This window comes from Cherax quadricarinatus, chromosome 41 (assembly GCF_038502225.1).
Source record: "Cherax quadricarinatus isolate ZL_2023a chromosome 41, ASM3850222v1, whole genome shotgun sequence".
In the NCBI taxonomy this organism is placed as follows: domain Eukaryota; kingdom Metazoa; phylum Arthropoda; class Malacostraca; order Decapoda; family Parastacidae; genus Cherax; species Cherax quadricarinatus.
In genome coordinates, this window is record NC_091332.1 from 29464938 (window position 1) to 29488497 (window position 23560).

General features: G+C 44.2%; 1 protein-coding gene across 2 annotated transcripts in view; it reads right to left on the reverse strand.

Annotated features, from left to right (window-relative positions):
- Positions 1 to 14534: 14534 nt before the first annotated feature.
- Positions 14535 to 23560, reverse strand: part of 14-3-3zeta (tyrosine 3-monooxygenase/tryptophan 5-monooxygenase activation protein zeta) — a 141637-nt gene continuing 132611 nt past the window's right edge. The window contains exons 6-7 of one of the 2 annotated variants that reach the window (XM_053786943.2): positions 16967 to 17130; positions 14535 to 16299 (exon numbers count right to left, since the gene is read on the reverse strand). In XM_053786943.2, the coding sequence (XP_053642918.1) occupies positions 16141 to 16299; positions 16967 to 17130 (323 nt within the window). In that variant the 3' untranslated portion in view covers positions 14535 to 16140. Of the gene's footprint in view, positions 16300 to 16966; positions 17131 to 17275; positions 17440 to 23560 lie in introns of both variants that reach the window. The other variant, XM_053786942.2, reaches the window with a different exon arrangement.

The following is a 23560-nucleotide window of genomic DNA, read 5'->3' on the forward strand; positions in this document are numbered from 1 at the left end:
GAGCAGACCAACGTTGTTGCCAACGGGTGTGAAGGTGGGTAGCTATTACAGCAAAATAGTCCGGAAATGGAACACCTCTATATGAAATTGGTAGGTCATGTACTGCTGACTGTGCAGCAATGTCTGCCTGTTCATTGCCCTGTATGCCAACATGACCAGGGACCCAACAAAAAACAATATCTTTATGCTTGGTAGAGATACGGCATAGCCAAAGTTGGATACAGAGAACTAGAGGGTGAGGTGTATCAATTTCCATATAGCCTGTAGAGCACTAAGGGAATCTAAGTGGTGGTGGTCAGAGGATCCCAGTCCCTCTGTTCATTAATCTCTACTCATGTTGGAGTCACTGTCTACTCAGTGTATCAACAGTCACATCCACCTGTGGCTCCCCCCCCGTCCATCGTCATTGTAATCAAGAGGGAAACGCTCAACCCATAGGATTATACAGCGCCTCTGAGGGGGTTGTGGAACTGGAGCACAGATCCAATTCCCTAGATCAAGAGCCCTTCACCAGCATCAAGGAACCTTCCTTGAAGGGCCCATCATCATCAACAAAGGCTGGATGTTCCAAACCATGATTCAGATTATAATAATCATGGGGGATTATACAGTGCATGTGGGAAATAGAAAGTATTCAGGCTTAATTCAGGGAACCAGAGCATAGATCCAATTCCCTAGATCAAGAGCCCCTCACCAGCATCAAGGAACCTCCCTTGAGGGGACCACGATTCAAAGCTACTTTCCCTTAACATCGGCATGGCAACATTCATAATTAACTATGTATTGTGTACATACTGGCTTTGAGTCACTAATTATTTGTATATTTTATTTTTCATTTCTTTGGTTCAAATAGGATTAATTTCATGTTTAAGTGTTTTATATTTATTTCTTTTCATATTAATAAAACTGGTTTTATGTTATCATTGATTTTTCTATCTTTTAATTTCCATAAGGAGGATCCAGCCTTATCAAATACTCTGAGGGTCTGATAGGGCTACTGAACCTTCACACTGCACCACAAACTTACCATTAAATCAGTGTAATATCATTGACCAGCAAATGTGCTGACCAGCAGTTCAAACTCATCAGAAACACTGATATTTTCTCATCATCTAGGAGCCAATACCAGTAAACCTGTTAACTTTTTTGTCGTAACTACACTTGAACAGTGGTCACTATAGGCATCAGACATTTTGTGATAAAAAATTACTTGTTTCATAAGTGCACTACAAATAAAAGCAAGTACTTATCAGCATTATGTAGTGGGGAAATTTAGTAATATATGATACATAAAACTGGTTTATTCGAGCACCCAGCTCAAACTTTGTATTATTGTCTGCCAATCAATGGATGCATACTCTGCTGCCTATTATCTGAGTGACTCCTAGGTCCTCGACTGGTCAGAATTAAAGAATGAGAAGCCAGTGTGTCTGGCCGAGTAGGATGAACTGTGTTGCATGCTTAAACATGAATAGCAACTTGCCAAGAAAGGGAGGTTGCCCAATTGCCATGGCAATGTCGAAAAGGAAGATCGAGGGGAGTACTTACCAGTCAATTTCCTTATCTTTTTGAGACTGCTTACATGGGCATGGTAGTAGCAGTGGACACAAGCTTGCCTAAGAGAAAGTTTTGCTTCCCAGATAACATGACAGGCAATCACTTATTGGCTTAGGCTAAGAATCAGTCCCTAGTTCTGCCAAAATGGTACTGCACAGCACATTCTTTTGAAACCATACCAATCCCCATGCAGAATTTTAAATGCACAGCTTGAGCACATTACCAGGGAATACACTGAAAATTTTTACTTTAATTTCAGGGGATGGCAATCTAGGCTGCAGCAAGAACAGAGGTGATGAAAGTTTGCCACAACTTTTGAACAGCATGAAGTTGGAGAAAAATCAGAGAGGTACCTTTGAAGAGTCTAGTTAATCTACTGAGTCTGGCCATGGACCAGGCTCGTCCAGTGCACAGTCAAGCCACTAAAACTGAGAAAATTTGCCGAATCACAGCAAGACCTATTTCTTGAACAAATGATTATAATCTAATTAAAAAGTGAAATGGGCAAGGAATAAATCAGCAACTGGACGAGCATGAAGGAAAGAGCGGACTAGGCACTAGTTGCACAAGTAGAGATGTGCTACATAATAGTGGATTATTATTATTATAATCAAAAAGAAGCGCTATGCCACAAGGGCTATACAGCGCTGCAGGGCAGGAAGGAAGCGAGGGCATCAGGTGGCAAAAGGGAGGTGGATGAGTAATAGGTTATGGATAACAGCGGAGCAGTGGATGGTGAAAGGGTAAAGGGCAGCAAGAGACTGAGCTAGAAAGGGCTGAGGGGAGTGCGTAAGGTATCATCATCAGAGTTTGTGGAGTAAATCTGTCATTGTCAAGAAGTCAATGAGAGAGTCAGGATTAAAGGAGGGTCCATCAGCAAGAAGGGAAGGTAAAGAGAGAGCAGTAGAATGAAGACGGCGTTGGAGGTAAAATCTGCGTGCTCGTTGATAGAGAGGGCAGTCTAACAGAATGTGGCTAATCGATACTGGAACTTGACACTGCTCACAGAGAGGTACAGGGTGCCTCTCCATGAGATACCCCTGTGGAAATTGATTTGGTCCCTAAAATTCCACAGGACAGATCCAGCATGGCCGTACGGGACGGCTGAGCTGGATGGCCCTTATACCCCACCCAAACAGGGAAGCATTCTCTTGTCGGCGATAGATTCTTGGTAGGCATGTATTTAATTTATAGATTTACTCTTCAGGGAAGGAGTAGGTAGTTTTACTGGTAGTACACTAATATTAGGTTTACTAAGGCATCTGTAGATAATGATAATGTAGACCTAAGACCTTAATATAGGTAGTAATAGGCTGATAATGTAGGCAAACACTAGGATAAGTTAGCTAGGGAGAACTGGCAGCCCTAGTTTGAACGAAGAGACGAGGGTCTGGAAGAGGGACCAGCTCGTTCTTCTTAAGACAGACACCAACTGGACAAGACGTGCCGTGATCAGCAGACGGCACCCCCACGTGTCTTCACATTTGAAACCTGGGGAAATCTGGTAGAGGCACCTCGATGTACCGTAGATGACCTCCTCTGTCAGGCCCATACAGTAAGACAAGACCTCCTTTATCTCGTAGATTTCTGGCCAGTGTCTGGGGAGATTGTGAGTGAGTTTATCTGTGGGCCTGTGTTGCAGCTGGCAGAGCATGCCCAGTAAGTACCAGTGTCTCAGAGCAGTCTAGAAGCTAGTGTCTGAGTCTGCATAGTTATACTAGGGGATACATACCCTCTTGGATATAGGAATTTCTGAGGTGCAGGCAGGACACTAATTACGATTGAATATTGCAAGAATTAATGCTCCCGGTTGCACGTGGTTTCTGAGGGGGAGTCCAAAGGGGCTAAGGCTAGCTTAGGGAATCGAAGATCAGGATATATGCTGCAACACCAAGCAAGTTATTCCTTTATATGTGCATGCAGGCGAGGTTTCTTGCAATACCAATCATTTGTGAAAATCTGTCCTATAAGCCACTTGTGAGGCTGAGGTACCCACCTCAGAGCTCGGTGTCAACAGAGTTTGCCAGGGTAGGCGACTCACTTGGAGGCAGTCCACACAAATTTTCACAACCCGTGAGTAAGACGAGTGTGGCCAATGCTAAGACAGAGAGAGTGGTCTCCCAACCACGGCACTGATGACAAGAAGACGGCCAGTAACCTATGCTCGGTTTAATAGAATGAAGTTTGTTACCAAGCAGAGTTGACCAACGTTGTTGCCAACGGGCGCGAAGGTGGGCAGCTATTGTAGCAAAATAGTTCAGAAATGGAACACCTCTATAGGAAATTGGTAGGTCATGTACTGCTGACCGCGCAGCAGTGTCTGCCTGTTCATTGCCCTGTACGTCGACATGACCAGGGACCCAACAAAAAATAATATCTTTATGCTTCGTAGAGATACGGCGTAGCCAAAGTTGGATACGGAGAACTAGGGGGTGAGATGTATCAAATTTTCGTATAGCCTGTAGAGCACTAAGGGAGTCTGAGACTACCACAAATGATGACACAGGCATAGATGCGATACGAATAAGTGCTGCAAGAATGGCATACAGTTCAGCAGTAAAAATGCTAGCCGAAGATAGTAAATGCCCCCGCACGACACTGGAAACACTGCTGCGAATCCGACGCCGTCTGAAGACTTAGAGCCATCTGTGTACACAGCGGTGGCATGAGAATGGGAGTGGAAGTGATCAAGAAAAAGAGAGCGGGAAGCCACCGTAGGCAGTTGAGCTTTCGAGCAAGGGAGTGAGAAAGAACAGACCCGAACAGCTGGAACTTCCCAGAGGAGTAGGGAAAACTGAGATGCTACATGAACATATAAAGGTGGTAACTGAAGGGAAGACAAGAGTGAATGTAGGTGAAGAGAGAAGGGATAGAGCAAACAGGGGCGGTGAATGAATAAAGAATGTCTACTAATATCGGTGACCATTCTATAAATGGAAGGATTGTGGATTATTATAATTATTATAATCAAAAAGAAGCGCTAAGCCACAAGGACTATACAGCGCTACAGGGCAGGAAGGAAGCGAGGGCATCAGGTGGCAAAAGGGAGATGGATGAGTAATAGGTTACGGATAACAGCAGGGTAGTGGATGGTGAAAGGGTAAAGGGCAGCAAGAGACTGAACTAGAAAGGGCTGAGGGGAGAGCGAAAAGTATCATCAGAGTTTGTGGAGTAAATCAGTCGTTGTCAAGAAGTCAATGAGAGAGTCAGGATTAAAGGAGGGTCCATCAGCAAGAAGGGAAGGTAAAGAGAGAGTAGTAGAACGAAGACGACGTTGGAGGTAAATTCTGCGTGCTCGTTGATAGAGAGGGCAGTCTAACAAAATGTGGCTAATTGATACTGGAACTTGACACTGCTCACAGAGAGGAACAGGGTGCCTCTCCATGAGATACCCATGAGTAAGACGAGTGTGGCCAATGCGAAGGCAGGAGAGAGTGGTCTCCCAACCTCGGCACTGATGACAAGAAGACGGCCAGTAACCTATACTCGGTTTAATAGAATGAAGTTTGTTACCGAGCAGAGTTGACCAACGTTGTTGCCAACGGGTGCGAAGGTGGGTAGCTATTGCAGCAAAATAGTCCAGAAATGGAACACCTCGATAGGAAATCGGTAGGTCATGTACTGCTGACCGCGCAGCAGTGTCTGCCTGTTCATTGCCCTGTACGTCGACATGACCAGGGACCCAACAAAAAACAATATCTTTATGTTTGGTAGAGATACGGCGTAGCCAAAATTGGATACGGAGAACTAGGGAATGAGATGTATCAAATTTTCGTATAGCCTGTAGAGCACTAAGGGAGTCTGAGACTACTACAAATGATGACACAGGCATAGATGCGATACGAATAAGTGCTGCAAGAATGGCATACAGTTCAGCAGTAAAAATGCTAGCTGAAGATAGTAAATGCCCCCGCACGACGCTGTCCGGAAACACTGCTGCGAATCCGACGCCGTCTGAAGACTTAGAGCCATCTGTGTACACAGCGGTGGCATGAGAATGGGAGTGGAAGTGATCAAGAAAAAGAGAGCGGGAAGCCACCGTAGGCAGTTGAGCTTTCGAGCAAGGGAGTGAGAAAGAACAGACCCGAACAGCTGGAACTTCCCAGGGGGGTAGGGAAAAGTGAGATTCTACATGAACATATAAAGGTGGTAACTGAAGGGAAGACAAGAGTGAATGTAGGCGAAGAGAAAAGGGACGGAGCAAACTGGGGCGGCGAACGAATAAAGAATGTCTACTAATATTGGTGACCATTCTATAAATGGAAGGATTGTGTAGATCGTGAGAGCGTACATAGTAGCGAAGGCAATGGGCATCACAGCGATCAGACAAGGATGGAACATTCGCTTCTGTATAGAGGCTCTCAACAGGGGAAGAGGGAAAAGCACCAAGGCACAAACGTAATCCTTGGTGATGGATAGAGTTAAGGCTAGAGAGAGTAGCAGGAGAGGCCGCAGAATAAATCTGGTCACCATAATCGAGTTTCGATAAAACGAGGGCTGAATGTAGGCGAAGCAGAGTTCGACGATCAGCTCCCCAGGAAAGATGAGCAAGGGTTTTAAGAAGGTTCAGCAGGCTGTGACAAGTTGCCTTCAGAGAGGTAATGTGAGGTTTCCAGGATAACTTACGGTCGAAGAGAAGGCCTAGAAATCTGACTATCACATTCGGGGATACGGGAGCCATAGAGATACAAAGGATGATCGGAGATAACAGAGCGTCTAGTGAAAGTAATTTGGCGAGTTTTGGTACTTGAAAATTTAAACCCATGCATGGTGGCCCAAGTGGAAACACGGTCGACCGCATGCTCGAGAGAAACTGCAATAAGATGACAGTCATCGCCTGCACAAGCAATAGCGAAGTCATCAACAGAGTGATGACAAAATATTGGGTGGAACAGAGGCCAAATCATTTATAGCAAGGAGAAAAAGTGTTGTGCTTAGAACACATCCCTGAGGGACACCTTCAGCTTGGACGAAGTCCGGGGAAAGAACATTATTGACTCGAACACGGAAATGTCTGTCAGTTAAACAGTTCTTAAGGAAGGATGGTAGATTGCCTCGGAGGCCTAAGGAATGGGCCTGGGCCAAAATATTATACCTCCAAGTTGTGTCATATGCCTTCTCAAGGTCAAAAAATATGGCAATAACTGAGTGATTAATCGCAAAGGCATTACGAACATACGTATCCAAGCGTAGTAAAGGGTCTATGGTAGAACGACCCTTACGAAAGCCATATTGACGAGAGGAGAGACTGTTGTGTGTCTCTAAATACCACATTAAACGTCGATTTACGAGACGTTCCATCACTTTGCAAACTGCACTAGTAAGAGCAATGGGACGATAGTGGGAGGCATCATGTCCTGTAGTACCCGGTTTGCGGAAAGGGAGAACAATGGCAGATTTCCACAGCTGAGGAAGAACTCCTTGTGCCCAAATAAGATTGAAGAGGTGCAAGAGGACTACAAGGGCTGACCGATGTAAATGTTGTAACATACGAATATGAATGTTGTCAGGCCCAGCTGCCGATGATCGGCAAGCTGAGAGCGTTGCCTCCAGTTCTTGAAGTGTAAAAGGCACATTATACTGTTCTTCTCTGAGAGAAGAAAAGTCCAAGGGTACTAACTCTCTGGCAGACTTTGAGGAAAGAAACGAGGGGCATAGATGGAGCCCTCAGGAAATACGGACCAGATGTGTGCCAAGTTCAATGGCAACGTTGAGAGGGTTTGCTACATCAACACCAGCGACCCGTAGAACAGGAGCCGGGTCAGGAGAGCTTTTACCACTCAATTTCCTCACTTTTTTCCAGACTGCACTCATAGAAGAAGCAGAGGTGATGGTGGAAACAGTCTCGCCAACAAGTGCGTTTAGCTTCACGGATGACACGGCGAGGGATCGCACGCTTCTGCTTAAAATCAAGAAGTCTCTCAGCGGTTCTATTGTACCGGTACCTGCCCCATGCAGCATGTTTCAAACGTACTGCACAGCACAAGCAGGAGACCACCAAGGCAGGCACTTCTGAGAATGCCTGCCTGAGGTTTGGGGTATAGAATGAGAAGCTGCGGTATAAACTGACGTCGAGATGATGTGTAGGAGCTCATCAATGGAGGATGAAGAAGGAACCTCACTAAAAGCAGCGAGGTGTGAGTAAAGATCCCAATTTGCTGAATCAAATTGCCAGCGAGGGCTACGGAAAGGTGATGAATAGGAAGGAGAAGCAAGAATGATCGGAAAATGATCGCTGTCATGTAAGTCCGGTAGAACAGACCAGGTGAAGTCTAGTGCAGTGGAGGAAGAGCAGACTGATAGATCGATGCAAGAGAGAGTATGAGTACGAGGATCAAAATGGGTGGGAGTACCCGTATTTAAAACATGGAGGGGGCGAGAGAGAAAAGCCTCCAACTGGATGCCACGTGAGTCACAATGAGACCCCCCCCCAGAGGAAATGGTGGGCATTAAAATCAAGTATCAGAAGTGGTGGTAAGGATGAAACAAGAAAGGCAAAGTCTGGGATAGAAAATGCTCGAGAAGGAGAGAGAGATAAACAACATATTGTAAACCACTTATTCAAGTGGATACGGGCTGCAGTGTAATGCAGCAAGGTATGGACAAATAGTTGACAGTACGGAATATCATTGCGTAGAAGAAGGGTACTTTCATTAAAGGCCCCATCTGAGAAAGGATTCGAAGAATACAATAAATTATAACCTGAGATAGGTTGGAAGACAGCCGAGTGTAATTTTGGTTCTTGTAAGCAAGCACCAACAGGGGAAAACCTGGAAAGCAACATCTGAAGCTCACCCCGATTACCCGAGGCCGCGGATATTCCACTGTAAATAGGCCATGATTGGCGATGAAGAAAATACCAGGAATCTGTAGGTAAAGGCACCTACGGACTAGAGGGGTTAGAAAAGTCAACGTGTGGTGGCATTGGAAGACGTTCAAGTAGCGAAGCAACGGAGCGTTGCGAAGAATGGGGTTGTGAAGATGGAGGAGAGGGAAGAGAAGGAACAGGAAGTGAATCAGTGTCCATTGAAGGTTTAGTCTCTGCAATATATTCTGAAATGGCTTCAAGTGTTTCTGAATTCAAAAATGTATGGGAGACCATATTGGAGATAGGAGGAGGAGGGTGAGTAAAGATTGGGACAGTAATGGACTGTACCAAAGTAGAGGGGGAGGGAAGAGTAAGAAACTGGAGATGAAGTGTGTGGGGGGGGGGGGACAGAAGAGACAGAAACCTGGGAGATGGCAGAAGAGGGAGAAACTTGGGAGGGGATGGGGGTGGAAGGCATAGTACGAGGAGGAGGGTGAATCTCCACACTTGTAATAGAGCCAGAGAGAGGGGAAGAACTAGGTACAGAGACTAGAAAGGTAAAGTGTGGAGGTGGAAGAAGGGAAGGAAGGGGCAAAGAAGATTTGAGCAATGTGGATTTTTTGGACTTCTGAGTAGAGGGGCGATTGGTATTAGGTGTCGTACGAGGTCTTGTCGATACTGGGGCTTGTGAGGAAGGACGCGAAGATGTGAGAACAGACTGAGTTGTAGTCGGGACGTCAGAGCCAAGGACAGTAAAAGGATTAGATGCCAGTGGCTATGGGAGGGGTAACAACAAAGGAGGCTGCAGAAGATGGGACCCCAGAAGTGGGGGGATGTTTGGAATCACGAGAATAAGAAACACAGGGTAGTCTCCCTTGGAGGCGGAGATGAGTAACTGCCATAGCATAAGGAGACCTGCCTCTTTGAGGCAACGGATTTCACACGTTCATTTAAGTAGACCTGGCAACGGCGGGAGTACGAAGGGTGAGCATTACAATTATGGGAAGATGGAGGTTGACTGCAAGATGTATTAGAATGGTCGTCGGCACCACAGACTGGGCATTCGGCCATAGATCTGCAATATTTCACTGGGCGACCAAAATGCCAGCAATTTCTACATTGTTGTGGTGTAGGTATCACCTACATACAGAGGACGGGAGTTCTCGGCTGTCAAAAGTTAAACGAGCCACATTGCAAGGGTAACGTCTCCGCCCCCGGGCAGGAAGGACATAAGTGCCTACTTTGAGGATTGGGAGTTCCTGGAGTTCCAGCTATTCAAAAATGTCATTGCCACATGACTGGAAATTCTGTTGGACTATGGTATGAGGCAGAATGACAGTACCACTACAAGAATTGAGAGAAAGATGTTTTTCAATAGTGATAGTAGTAGTATCGATATTCGAAAGGAGAAAGATCATGAGCTTGGGTAGCATTCTGGACAGTGATGATGCATGTACCGCTCTTGAGAGCATGAAATGAAATATCTCTACCAACATGACGCAGGAGCACTTTGCCAATACTATGGTCAGAAAGGTAGGCAGAAGAAGTCTGTCTTAAAGTAAAGAATTTAGTCCATTGTGTGGTCCGAAACTGAGCGTGGAGAGGGAGTGCTTGAAGTGTCTGTCTTTTCCGAGTAGAACGGGAAGGTAACGAAGGAGCATCATCAGGAGATTGACAGTGGCGTTTAGGAGTAGGACCAGAGTTGGTCCGGTGTGAAATGGGCAGTCGATTCGAAAATTGCCCTACCGTAGAGGGAGAAGCCGGAAGCATAGTCAAAGGAGAGCGGAGTTCAGACAAATCGAAGGAGTCAGTCGAAGCCCCGGTACCTGAAGCAGGTGAGGAAACAGCACCAGCAAGAGGTACAGGGGCATGAGGAGTGTCCGAAGAGTGGTCTAAACACAAGGCAGGGTCAGAATGGGGTGCAGTATCAAAAAGGGGCCCCGGGGGTAGTGGGTTCATGGACTAGGGCTGCCATGGTTAGGTTACTCCTTTGCTTTTTGTTTTTAAGAAAAAAAAAAAAGAAAAATAAAAAAAAAGAATAAAAAAAGGGGGGAGTGGGGAGGAATAGTTCCCAGGAGGAATGAAAGGGCCAGAAATCTCCCTCTGCGCCCAAGAGGACCTCAGCACCGCAAGTAGCGCAGATGCAGCATGGAACCCGTGCCATACCCTACCCTTCATGCCAGTAAACCAGCAATCCGGGATAGCAACCTCACATCTGCCGAGCTACCTCGGTGGACAAGAGAGGGCGGCCGGATATCCGCCACAAAGCATACCTCCTTCGGCCACCACCCCCAGAATCCGAAGGGTGGCTTCCAGAGATACACCCGTCGCCCAAAAGACACCCAAAGCTACTCCGGGATACCGGAGAGGGATCAGGACATCCCCAGGCAATCCAGATTCCACGGCAAACTACGCCACCGCCAAGAACCTCAAAGGAATGGGATGGACCCCGGTGTCATTTTCCCCTACCTAGGAACTAGCGCGCCTGTGGGAGAAATCCCAAAGGCCAATAAGAGGAAGGGCAAAAGGGAGGGGTGAGGAATGGAAAAAGGGGAGGATGGGATAGGGGAGGGGAGAATGGGGGTAATTAGGTTCGGTCTGAGGAAGAAGACAGACAGGGCTAATTCCTCAGACCAAGAGCCTCTTCACCACGCCAAGGAGCCCCCCTTGAAGAGGACGTCAACTCCAATATCTGAAAACATTCACTTCTTCCATGCTACTCCTCCCCAATTTGATATCCAATTTTTCTTTATCTAAATCATTTGATACCCTCATCATCTTACTCTTTTCTATGTTCACTTTCAACTTTCTACCTTCTACCTTCACACACTCCCAAACTCATTTACCACAAAGTAGGAGTTGTCAGCTACTCTGATGACACTGCTTTTGGGAGATTCTGAAGAGAAGTTGCAGAGATTGGTGGATGAGTTTGGTAGGTTATGTAAAAGAATATTGAAAGTAAATATAGGCGAGTGAAGTGATGAGGACAAAAAAATTAGGTAACTAAAGACTGGATATCAGATTTGAGAGAGCAAGTATGGAGGTGGTGACTATTTAGATATTTAGGAGCAAACATGTCAGCAGATGGGGTCCATAAAAGACGAGATAAATCATAGAACTGATGAAGGGAAAAAGGTAAGGGGTGCACTTAAGAGTCTGGAGACAAAACTTTGTCCATGGAAGCAAAGAGGGGAATGTACGAGAATATAGTCATACCAACACACATGGGTGGTGAATGTTGCAACAAGGAGGATGAAAGCAGTGCAGATGTCATGTCTGAGGGCAACATGTGGTACAAGTATAATGCAAAGAATTTATGGAAAATTTTATAGGGTGTTTACCTGTATGTACCTCAACATTATATACATACCAGTAATCTCATTGGGAGACAACCATATTGTTTAACATAGTCACCCCGTGTAGACATGTGAGAAAACTTAACCACCCCTGGTCGGGGCAAGTGGTTCCTTTGACCTCACAATCTTATCCATATCTATCCGAGACCAGTATGGATTGGATAGCACCCACAAGTACGGTGCTACTAATTAATTGTGGACTGTATAGATTATATTAGTTTAGCTGAATGAAAGGGGGGGGGGGTAGGATACACATGGATACATCCATCAAGGAAAAAACATTTGTACATAATCCCACCACTTGCCAGATGTTCTCTGGTGGTCACTTGATGTAGCTGGATCACTCATAACCTATCTAATCACAACATCCCTAACTGGCCAGCATCAGTCTGTTATAACTAGAAGGGTTACTTAACTGTGGGTGATTGATACTCCTTATTTCCTCCATTCACCATCTCATTTCGAAGTCCTGCTACACCGACACGGTTCTTATTCCGGCAGGACGAGGTATCCGTCGGTTCGTCCCGGTTTAGAAGTCGTGATTCCATAAATCTTCATTATCCCCGGTACGAGTCACACGTTCACTCGGAGCAGGGCGATCTATTTCACATCCCGCATTCTCTTAACTCAATGTTATTATCACTGATTACATTACCATTCACAAGACGATTTAACGTCTCATAACTATTATACAAATTAGAGGTCACTCCATTAAGATCTGAGGCCGATGAGCGAGGATTAACACACGGGTATTTCCCCTGGACACACACCATGGCCGTGCACCTGCCACCCCCACTCGAACATTATTCGCTAATTTTACCACCCCTTTACGGTGGTCCCGTAAATCACGTTCCCTCACTCTCCACAAGGAACAGTTACGACACTTCCTATTATGAAATGAGGCCTATATTAATCCTTAGGCCGCTGTGAATGCCAATTTCATGGTTCCATGCTTTCCCAGCCTCCTCACCACATTCAAAACACTCCCGCCTCCCCCATGGCCCGAGTCGCCCCAAACCCCCGCACATCCGCGCATGTGCAAAGGGAACTCTTGGTTCTACCCTATTGTCAAATACATTTTTGACTCGCATCGACACATCAAACGCCTACCAGGCACCACAGCTTCAGAAAATCAAAAATTTTCCACAGAATTTGTAGTTTGGAAATTAGGTGTGGGATTACCAAAACTATTATCCAGAGGGCTGAGGAGGGGTTGCTGTGGTGGTTTGGACATGTAGAGAGTGAAACAAAATAGAATGTCAAGTGCATAAATCTATAGCAAAGGGAAGGCGGGATAGGGGTCAGTCTAGGAAAGGTTGGAGGCAAGAGAATAAAGGTTTTGTGTGAAAGGAGCTTGGGCTTCCAGCAAGCAAGCATGCACGAGTGTTAGGGGAGTGGAGGCAAATTGTTTTTAGACCTTGACGTGCTGTTGGTGTGAGCAAGGCAACATTATGAAGGGATTAAGGGATAACAGGCCAGAGTCTTAGAGATGGAAAGTATTATTTGCACTCTTGAAGGGTGATTACACTAGTTTTATAACTAATGTAGGCCCACCTCTGACAAGACAGTGGAGTGAATGATAGTGAAAGATTTTTTCGGGCCACCCTGCCTTGGTGGGCGAGAGCCGGAGTTAATAAAAATAAAATTACCCACCTGTAACTGCTGAACCTTGGCACAGAAGGCAGTATTCACACTAGCAGAAACCAACCGTGGCATATTGGAACAAAAAATGGCACAATACCGTGACAATACACAAACCGCACACAAGAGGAGCTTACATCATTTACTAGTGAAGGCCTATGTATAGTTTTTGTTAGCGTGACTGTAAATGGTCCAAGTCAGACCGAAACATTGTCGGAACCACCACCTGTGTGGGTGGAGTATACTAGAATTAAAATTTACTGAACTAGGCTTAGCAAAACTGCCTGATTGAAGCAAAAACTATACAGTTTGCTCCTAGCAGTGGGTTACTATTGCTGGCCAATATCCCACCTTCAATCTGCAGGCAACCTCCAGTAACTAGTCAAGAGGATATGCAAGGTCACCCTCCAACACCCGACGACTACCCAGCATATCCTAAGAACCTATTTACCATTTCACAAGTCTGCACTATTATAATTGATTAAAGTGCTAAACCCTAAAGGATTATATAGCACTAATCTGTATTTTAGCAATTATCCCTATCCCTAGGCCTCGTCACAGACTGGGCTGCAAACAATCCCAGAAACCCTCTCCAGATATCCCTTTTGCCTAGGATTATTGTAATCAAGGGGAAGCGCTAAACCCGGAGGATTTATACAGCGCCTGGGGGGGGGGATGTGGAAGGCATTCAGGCTTAATTCGGGGAACTGGAGCACAGATCTAATTCCTTAAATCAAGAGCCTCTTGCCAACATCAAGGAACCTTCCTTGAGGGGTTCTGCCTAGGAGCAAAGTTTTGAAAGGAAAAATTTCTCCAAGACCAGAGGGGGTTGGGGCAGATTACTACTATAATCGTGGGGTAGCACTAAACCTGTAGGATTATACAGCACCTAGGTAGGGGAGGTATTTAGGCTCAATTCAGGGAACCAGAGCAGACCCAACTCCCTAGATCAAGAGCCCCTCACCAGCATCCAGAAACCTACCTTGAGGAGCAGGATGGGGCAGAGGCATGTCGACTATTCAGGATTCAATCTAGGAGAGGTTAACTTCCTCTCATCAGAGAACCCTTCACCAAACCAAGGGACCAAGTTTTTTTTTTTTTTTTTTTTTTTTTTACAAATTGCCTTACCTTTAAGTAAAGCATTCAGAAAGGGTTCAAAGTAAACACATGCATATATGAAACGTTTATTACGTTGATTTAGGAAAGCAATTTTGACAAGGGGCGAGAATTTGTTAGATTTTTGACCTAAACTACCACCAAAACATTACGCTTTATTATACATTTCACATTTGGCAGTCGACTTAAAGCGCTCATGATTGGTGACTTTCTAGAACATTTTTAAATATCAATATTCATGGGGAGGATGTTCATAACCATTAATGCAGATGACAATGAAAGTGAAAACTTTAATACCATTCTTTTTTTTTTTAATACCGCCTGCTAGACAAACCGGAAGTTTACCTAGGAGCTAGGCAGAGTGCCCCACAAAGTACTCTACCTAATAAAAAAATTCTGAACATAAGTACAAACCCAGAGAAATAAAGCTCCTCAGTTGACTGGTCTTTAAATAAAGCAGATGAGAACTCACGGCATCAGGAGAGGTGGGATATCTTTTGATGGTCACTATACTGAATGGTGTATTCTCCCCTGCTGACAACAGTAGTGATGTTATGTGCCGACTGTTTGTCCAAAGACTTTAAATAAGCCAATAGAAATCCCGCCCAATGGCAATGTGGTACCATAATTCAAATTGCTTTCCATTCCCGCTGGTAACTCACCTGACTGCCGATCATTCTCAACAGCGACGAGAAAATTACATTACTCAAATATTTTCATCAGTACTCCATGCTTACATCCAACAAAGTCATTATCTACCGCATTTATCATCGATCTTTTAGACACCAACTGGCCACGACATAACAGTAAATCAGCTCAATTTTGTAGGGGGTCACATCTAATAAACCAATAAGTATTACATTATTAATCTTAAACGTACAGTGAATTCACGAGTTGTAACTAGTTACTGTAAAAATATTAACACCAGGAGTTTCAATTTTTTCTAGTTACCAATGAGAATCTATGGTTAATTTCTTTGCTACAACCACATGATTCACTGGTTAATTAATACAGTAACAATCTCTTTATACTTGTTGGTTTCATCCGCTGACTGTCAGTACGCAACGTTACATACAAAGAGGCGGGACCGAGGGAGCCCAACCCCCATGGGAAGTACAAAATGCTAAGTGGTTCATTTAGCAGTAATAAGTAATGCAGTCTGGCTGGCCGCCCCAACAGAAACGGCCAGCCGACCCAAGCGGCGTTTTCACACTATCAAACACTCTCCACGCTGGTCCAGAGCTCCAGTTAGTCCCATTGTCTATATTCACTTCAGTCTCTTAAGGTGGTGAACAAGAGCTGCAACACTCGCCGAGTAGCCTGTGCACGAATGTTAACGTAACAGCTGGGACTGCTCCTCAATGTTGAGTCGCAAATGCACTGGGAAAGAAATGAAAAGACTCCTCAATTCATTAACAAGCTCGAGGATGTCTTACAGGCAGCAGAGAGGCCGAGGGGCGACCGTTGTGGTGGTGTTGCAGCCACGAGTATCGAGGTGGTGAGCGTAGCGTCACTGAGGAGTGCCCAGCCGCAGCCTCGACTACTAGTAGCCACGCTGGCGGTGTGAAAAGTGAGGTGAGGAATGGTCGACCCTTAGGCATCACGACTTGAAGGTTGGAGTGTGGAGGGTCGAGTGAAACATGCTATTAGGGGTTGCGTTCATCAGTTTTGGTCACCCCCTTCATTAGCATCTTCCCCTTCGCCCTGCGTATCACTCGTCCAAAGCGTTAAGTTGTCTCTCAACAGCTGCATAATGAGCGTGGAGTCCTTATATGAATCTTCATTCAGTGTATCTAACTCTGCTATTGCATCGTCAAATGCCTGAAAGAAATACAAATGAAAGTGAAAAGCTAAAGTGTTCAAACCCATACTTACAATTCCTTAGTGGCTAAATTGTTGGTCTAAAAATTTATAAATAATTTAAGTGGTTTTTGGCATGCAAATCTACACTGTATCAGCAAATCACAAAATGGCTATCTGGCTACATTAGTCTGATCAACTCTTCCTCATTTATGATGAGCATTTTAACATTCAGGCAATCACTTATTAATCAAGTATCAAGACAATCATGACAGGAGTAACCAAAAATATGGAATATTTGGGTAATCGCCGGGGCACAGGGAGCAACAGGTTTTCACTCAGATGTCATCAGCCATGCAGGACACTGTGCGTCACTGCACTCTCACGGCCCTAGGTGCTTCAAAACGGGTGTGTGTGAAAAACAAATTTAAACTACCTAGTATCTTCACAAACCACATACAGTACTTCATTCCTGAAGCATGTTGACCCAAGAAGCTACTAGGTTTTCACACAAACTACATTAAAATATTGTTAGTTATAACACAAGGATTAAATAACAGCTAAATCTGTGAGTGATCTACACAGCTAACTGAGCTGATCCCATGACGCAGTGTCATGCAAAAGGGTCAAGGGGTAAAGTTAGCAAGTCACGCGAGTCGCAGCCGCTCGTGGGTCCAGGTCTCGTTACCTGCTTGGCTAAGTGACACGCTCTGTCAGGAGAATTCAGGATCTCGTAGTAGAAAACAGAGAAGTTGAGGGCCAGGCCTAGCCTGATGGGATGAGTAGGCTGCATCTTAGACTTGGCGATGTCGAAGGCCTCTTGATATGACTTCTGGGAGTCGTCAACCACAACTTGAACAAGGGAGGGCAAAATAAATAATAAAACTAAAGATTAATAGGGATCTGCACATGACAGATACGAGTTGCCCGTAACAAAGCATTATTACATGTTGCTCCCCGTCGCCACCGGTTCCCCTGCAAGGCGAAATTGTAGTACCTGTTTAGCTAGCTGGCATGCCTTATCGGGCGAGTTGAGGATCTCGTAGAAGAAAACTGAAAAGTTCAGTGCCAGACCCAGCCTGATTGGGTGGGTGGGCTGCATCTCTGCCTTGGCGATATCGAATGCCTCCTGGTAGGACTTCTGGGAATCATCCACAACACCTGAACAAAGAAATCGTGTTTGTGTTAAAGCTTACACACAGTAAAGTATTATAAAGGAGTAAGCCATATTATGATAGTGTGGAGTCATGCAAGTCACCTTAGGGTTAAGACCACCACCATGTGGCAAGGTTCTCCAATTATCCACACCCCCCCTATTAATTTACCAGTCCCAAGGGACCTCGCCCATCAGACCATGCATTAACATAGAAATTAACATACCAGTTATTTTCATTGACTTAGTTTTTGAATGCCAAATCATTAATTGATATACATTAAAATTTAAAGTCCTTACAACTAAGTTTTACCTAGCTATGATAGCACGAGCATGGTACCTTACAACTTTTTTCTTTGAATCTCCCTATTTGTGGTAAAGGAAAGGGTGAGATTGTGGAATTTCAAGTGCAATACCACCAAAAGCAGAGCGATACACAACTTATTCAAGTCACCTTGTACAAAAAATACTACAGGTTCTTAAAGAGCTGTTCTAATCGATTTAAAGAACTAAAACCTTATGGTTTTATTCAGCACTAAACATTCTATTATGAACATTTAACAAGTTCGCACTATCACAAATTTCAGAAATTAATCACAATACATATATAACTAGTCCATTTTCCAGTCATATAACCATGACCATAAATCATTCCATATCAGCAAGGAGTGGGAGCAAATGTAGAAAAGGGGGAGGTAGAATTCCTGCTACTAAACCTTTTTGGTGTCAGTACTGTAATACTATACCAAAATTCTAGCTGCTTCCAATCTTGCAGGAGAAAGATGGTAGGCCTACATATGAGAGAATGGGTTTGAGTGGTCAGTGTGCACGCTCAGTATAAAAAATCTTGCAGCTTACAGTGCCCGAGGAAAAAAAAAAAAAAAGTGGTTGAAAATGGAGAATTTGCTGTGTATTTTCATATGGTATTTATGGTTTTATTCTAGTTTTCTTGGTGTCATTTGATAGAATGAGATGTATATTACAGAAATAGAGATTTTGAATGGTTTATAGAATAAAAGTAGCTTCAAACCGAGTTCAAAGTTGCAGAAATGTGACTTGGCAATGTTCAAGAGTAAAATCACACATGTCCAATGCATGTCAACTGGTGGGTCTAATGTGCATTCATGAATGCACCTACATTTATGCAATTATTACAATTATGCTGTAGTTTGAATAACTACAAATATCCGTGAATATTCAAAATTAAAAGCAAGCATAATACAAGAGGGGTGTGGAGATGTGATTAATGAACAGAGATTGTTACTTTGTGCCAGGAATGCCTGCATTGTTTATTCTGGCCCCTATTTTGAAATTCGCCTTTCTTTAATTGTACAAGAAGTTTACCAAATTAGTAATTTCTGATCACTTTGGTTAGTTGAAATGGGTAAATGGGCAGTTTCTTGTGCTCAATCGATAGAATAAAGAGTTCCAGCAAAACAGCTACAAGTTTGATCAAGCAGAGGAGAGGAATTGGCCCAAAATACGGCTCAAGATGACTCAAGAAATCGTAATGACACGATTGCAAACAAACCATACCCCTGGCCGGGATTGAACCCGCGGTCATAGTCTCAAAACTCCAGCCCGTTGCATTAGCCACTAGACCAGCTAGCCACAATAAGATTCATCCAACTAGGTATATTTCTACACCATAGGAAGGTTAGCACAGGCACCTCTGACCACAAATGCAAGTTTTTACAGACGAATCTCCAGCTAGCATGGCCGTGACAAACTCTAGCTCAAGTCCCTTCACTGCCGTCGACATGACTGTGGCTAGCTGGTCTAGTGGCTGACGCGACGGGCTGGAGTTTTGAGACTATGACCGCGGGTTCAATCCCGGCCGGGGGTATGGTTTATACGGCTCAAAGCGGGCAAAATCGCCAATGTGTAAATATCATCTAGACTGACTTTGGGGGAGCATGATTCCTCTTGTAATGCCATAAGTTTTCCATCAAATTTCATACTTTTGATTTCATTATATTCAAAAAATGATTTCATAAAAAAATTGTTTACATTTTTGACACTGAGCAAGCTTGCGAGCAGGGAGTCTCGACACTCAAATGGTTCAGCTAAGTAGGAAGAGGGAGAAGGGGGGGGGGGGTTGGTCAAGGGCCAACTGATTCACTGCCTCCTTGCATGTAGAGAACCCTTTCTTATGGAGATTGAGACTATCTGTTATTCAGGGTGCATTTGTTGGGTGGCAGGAGAGGTCTGGTGGAGGGGTATTATGCAAGTATCAATATGGTTTAAGAAAAGGTCACACTGCTGCTGAGCCGTTAATAAACCTCCACTGTCTACCTACCTGGAGGATGTTCTGGGGGTCAACACTTGTGGCCAAGTCTATAACCTGGCCTCCCAATCTATCAGAGCCTGATGAACCAGGCTGTTACTGCTGGCTGTATGTATGCAAGCCAATGCACAAACCACAGCCCGGCTAGTCAGGTACTGACTAGGTATGCCCAGTTTCATCTAAAAGCTGGCAGTTGATTATCTGTTAGTTATTACAGAGATTATACAGATAGTGTGAATTTTCACCTGGGCTGCCTCCTGGGATTCTTGCCATAATATTTACCAGGGTCTTCATTTTGTTTTAAATTTAAAATCAAGCAACATTTGTGGCAGGGGCTGAAGACTTTTCAGACAGCAATAGATTTTCAATAGTAGTTCTTTAACTATTAAGTTGCACTTAGCAGCTTGTATATAACCACAATGACCAGGTTTGGTTCTCAAATTTTACTGCCAAAACTTTAAATGCCATTCATTCCTTGAATGGCTGAGTCTGCAGCATGTTCACACAGCATAATGAAAAAAATGTCACGTTGACCAACAGTTGCTTCCAACTTCGTTATTTCCTATTTGTAGGCTTCATAATCAACTGCTTTCAAATAAGCTGTTTGTAAATAAATGTAGAAACACTACCCTTATCGCCTTTGCTGTCCAAAGCCCCCAAGTTAAAGATTCTTTGACGAGCTCCCAGCCTTGGACCAGGCTTGTCAGGTGCTTAAAAAATTTACCAATTAAAGAGTACATTTTTCTGGCAAAACAGAAAACTTTCCCATTAGTATTTAACGATATGAAGGAGTGTTCAATATTACCCACTGATGGTAACAGCAAATTCCCTTGTGCTTCATTTTTTCCTTGGAATTAATTTTGATTTTCCAGTTTCTTTTGGCCTGACTCGTCATTCATGCATGCATTCACCCACTGCATGCAATACCCACACTAATACTTATCGGTACATTACCTGCTGCTGTCTTACAAGTCCTTATAACATAATTGCTGTACATAGAACCCAATCTGCACGTCACATTCATCCACCAAATGCATATTGGCAGGTTACAGAATAGGTTCACTGGATTGTATTCATCTTTTGTCATTTTGTGGTAAAACTGTAGGTTGGTAGCCAGCAACCACCCAGGGAGGTACTACTGCCCTGCCAAACTAGTTGGACTGAAACCTGTATTTGTTTTACATGGTAGGAGTGCTGGGGTCTTACCTGGAGGTTATTCTGGGGATCAACGCCCCCGTGGCCCGGTCCATGACCAGGCCTCCCGATGGATCAGGGCCTGATCAACTAGGCTGTTACTGCTGGCCGCATGCAGTCCAATGTACGAGCCACAGCCCGGCTGATCCGGCACTGACTTTAGGCATCTGTCCAGCTCTTGAAGGCAGCCAGGGGTTTATTGGCAATTCCCCTAATGCTTGATGGGAGGCTGTTGAATAGTCTTGGGGCCTCGGACACTTATGATGTTTTCCTTTAGTGTACCAATGGCACCCATACTTTTTATTGGGGGCATTTTGCATCGCCTGCCCAGTCTTTTACTTTCGTAGGGAGTGATTTCTGTGTGCAGATTTGGGACCATTCCTTCCAGGATTTTCCAAGTGTAATTATGATATATCTCTCCCTCCTGCGTTCCAACGAGTACAAGTCAAGTGCTTCCAAGCATTCCCAGTAGTTAAGGTGCTTGACAGAACTTGTACGTGCAGTAAAGGATCTCTGTACACACTAGATCTGATTTCACCTGCTTTGAATGGAGATGTTAATGTACAGCAATATTCCAGCCTAGAGAGAAGTGATTTGAAAAGGATCATTGGCTTGGCATCTCTCGTTTTGAACGTTCTCATTATCCATCCTATCATTTTCTTTGCACTTGTGATCGTGGCACTGTTGTGATCCTTGAAAGTGAGATCCTCAGACATTACTACTCCCAGGTCCCTTACATTATTTTTCTGCTCTATTGTATGGCCAGAGTGTAGTATACTCTGTTCTAGTTATTATCTTCAGTTTTCCATAACGGAGTAGTTGGAATTTGTCCTCATTGAACATCATATTGTTTACCATTGCCCACTGGAAAACTGTTTATATCTTCTTGGAGGTTAACCGCATCCTCAGCAGATGACAGCCTCATGCAGATCCTAGTATCATCCACAAAGGATGATACGGTTCTGTGATGTATATCTCTGTCTGATATAAGGATGAGGAATAAGATGATGGCAAGTACTGTGCCTTGTGGAACAGAGCTCTTCACTATGGCAGCCTCCGATTTAACTCTTAACCACTACTGTGTCCGATTTGTTAGAAAGTTGAAGATCCATCTCCCCACTTTCCCAGTTGTTCCTTCAGCACGTATTTTATGGGCTATTACGCCATGATCGCATTTGTCAAATGCTTTTGCAAAGTCTGTGTATATTACATCTGCATTCTGATTTTCTTCCAGTGCATCCAAGGCCATGTCATAGTGATCCAGTAGTTGAGAGGCAGGAGCGACCTGCCCTGAACCCATGTTGCTCTGGATTGTGCAGATTTTGGGAATCCAGGTGATTTGCAATCCTGCTTCTTAGCACTCTTTCAAAAATCTGATGTGGGACGTCAGAGATATTGCTCTAGTTCTTAGCTAATGCTTTGCTGCCACCTTTATGGAGTGGGGCTATATCCGTTGTTTTAAGGGACGAATTTCACCGATGTCCAAGCTGCTCCTCCATAGTGTACTTAGGGCACACGAGAGGGGTTTCTTGCAGTTCTTAATGAAAACAGTTCCACGAGTCTGGGCCCGGGGCTGAGTGCATGGGCATATTGTCAATGGCTTTTTCGAAATCTATCAGTTACGGTAATGTCGGAAATCTGGCATACATTTATGGAGTTTTGAGGCTCATTCATGAAGAAATCATTTGGGTCGTCGATCCTCAGACTGATTAGTGGTTCACTAAACAGTCGTACTGGGATTTCAATATTTCACTCATTTCCTTGTTGTCATCTGTGTAAGTCCCATCCTGTCTGAGTAAGGGCTCGATACTAGATGTGGTATTTGCCTTGATTTTGGCATATGAAAAGAAATATTTTGAATTTTTCAATTTCACTAATAGCTTTCCTGCAAGTCATTTAACTTAAGTTCGAGATTTTCCACTTCCCTGGTCAGCGCCTCCTTTCCTGTATCAGATATTCTAGCACTCCTGAGGAGCTCAGTGACTCTTCGTCGTCTTCTGTAGAGGGAGAGAGTCTCTCCAGTTTACTCCTGCTCCTCTTCTTTCTTAAGAGTGTGCCTAGAACATGCTTCAGCTGCCAGGAAGTTGATCCTTTCAAGGCACTGGTTTGGATCCATGTCATTTAAGATATCTTCCCAACATGTTTCGTTTAGGACATGGTTTACCTGGTCCCAGTTGATGTTCTTGTTGTTGAAGTTGTATTTTTGTGAACACACCTTCACAGGTACATGCATTCTGCTTATCAGGACCCCTATGCATGTACGTCTGGACTTCGATTAGGTTGTGATCGTAATTAGCTGTTTTTGATATTACGAGTTATCAGGTCCTCATTATTTGTGAAGATAAGGTCAAGTGTGTTTTCTAGTCTTGTTGGCTCCACTATCTGCTGGCTTAAGGTGTGTTTTTCGCAGACTTAGTAGCTCATTGTGTGACCTTTCATCTGTGCTACCTCCAGGGATTGTTTCAGCTATAACATTATTTGCTACATTCTTCCATTTTGTATGCCTTAGGTTGAAATCACCAAGCAGTATGATGATTGGGGATGGAGCTGGAAGGTTTTCCAGACAGTAATCAATTTTCAGTAGCTGTTCCTTGAACTGTTGTGAGGTTGCATCTGGTGGCTTATATACAACCACAATGACTAGGTTT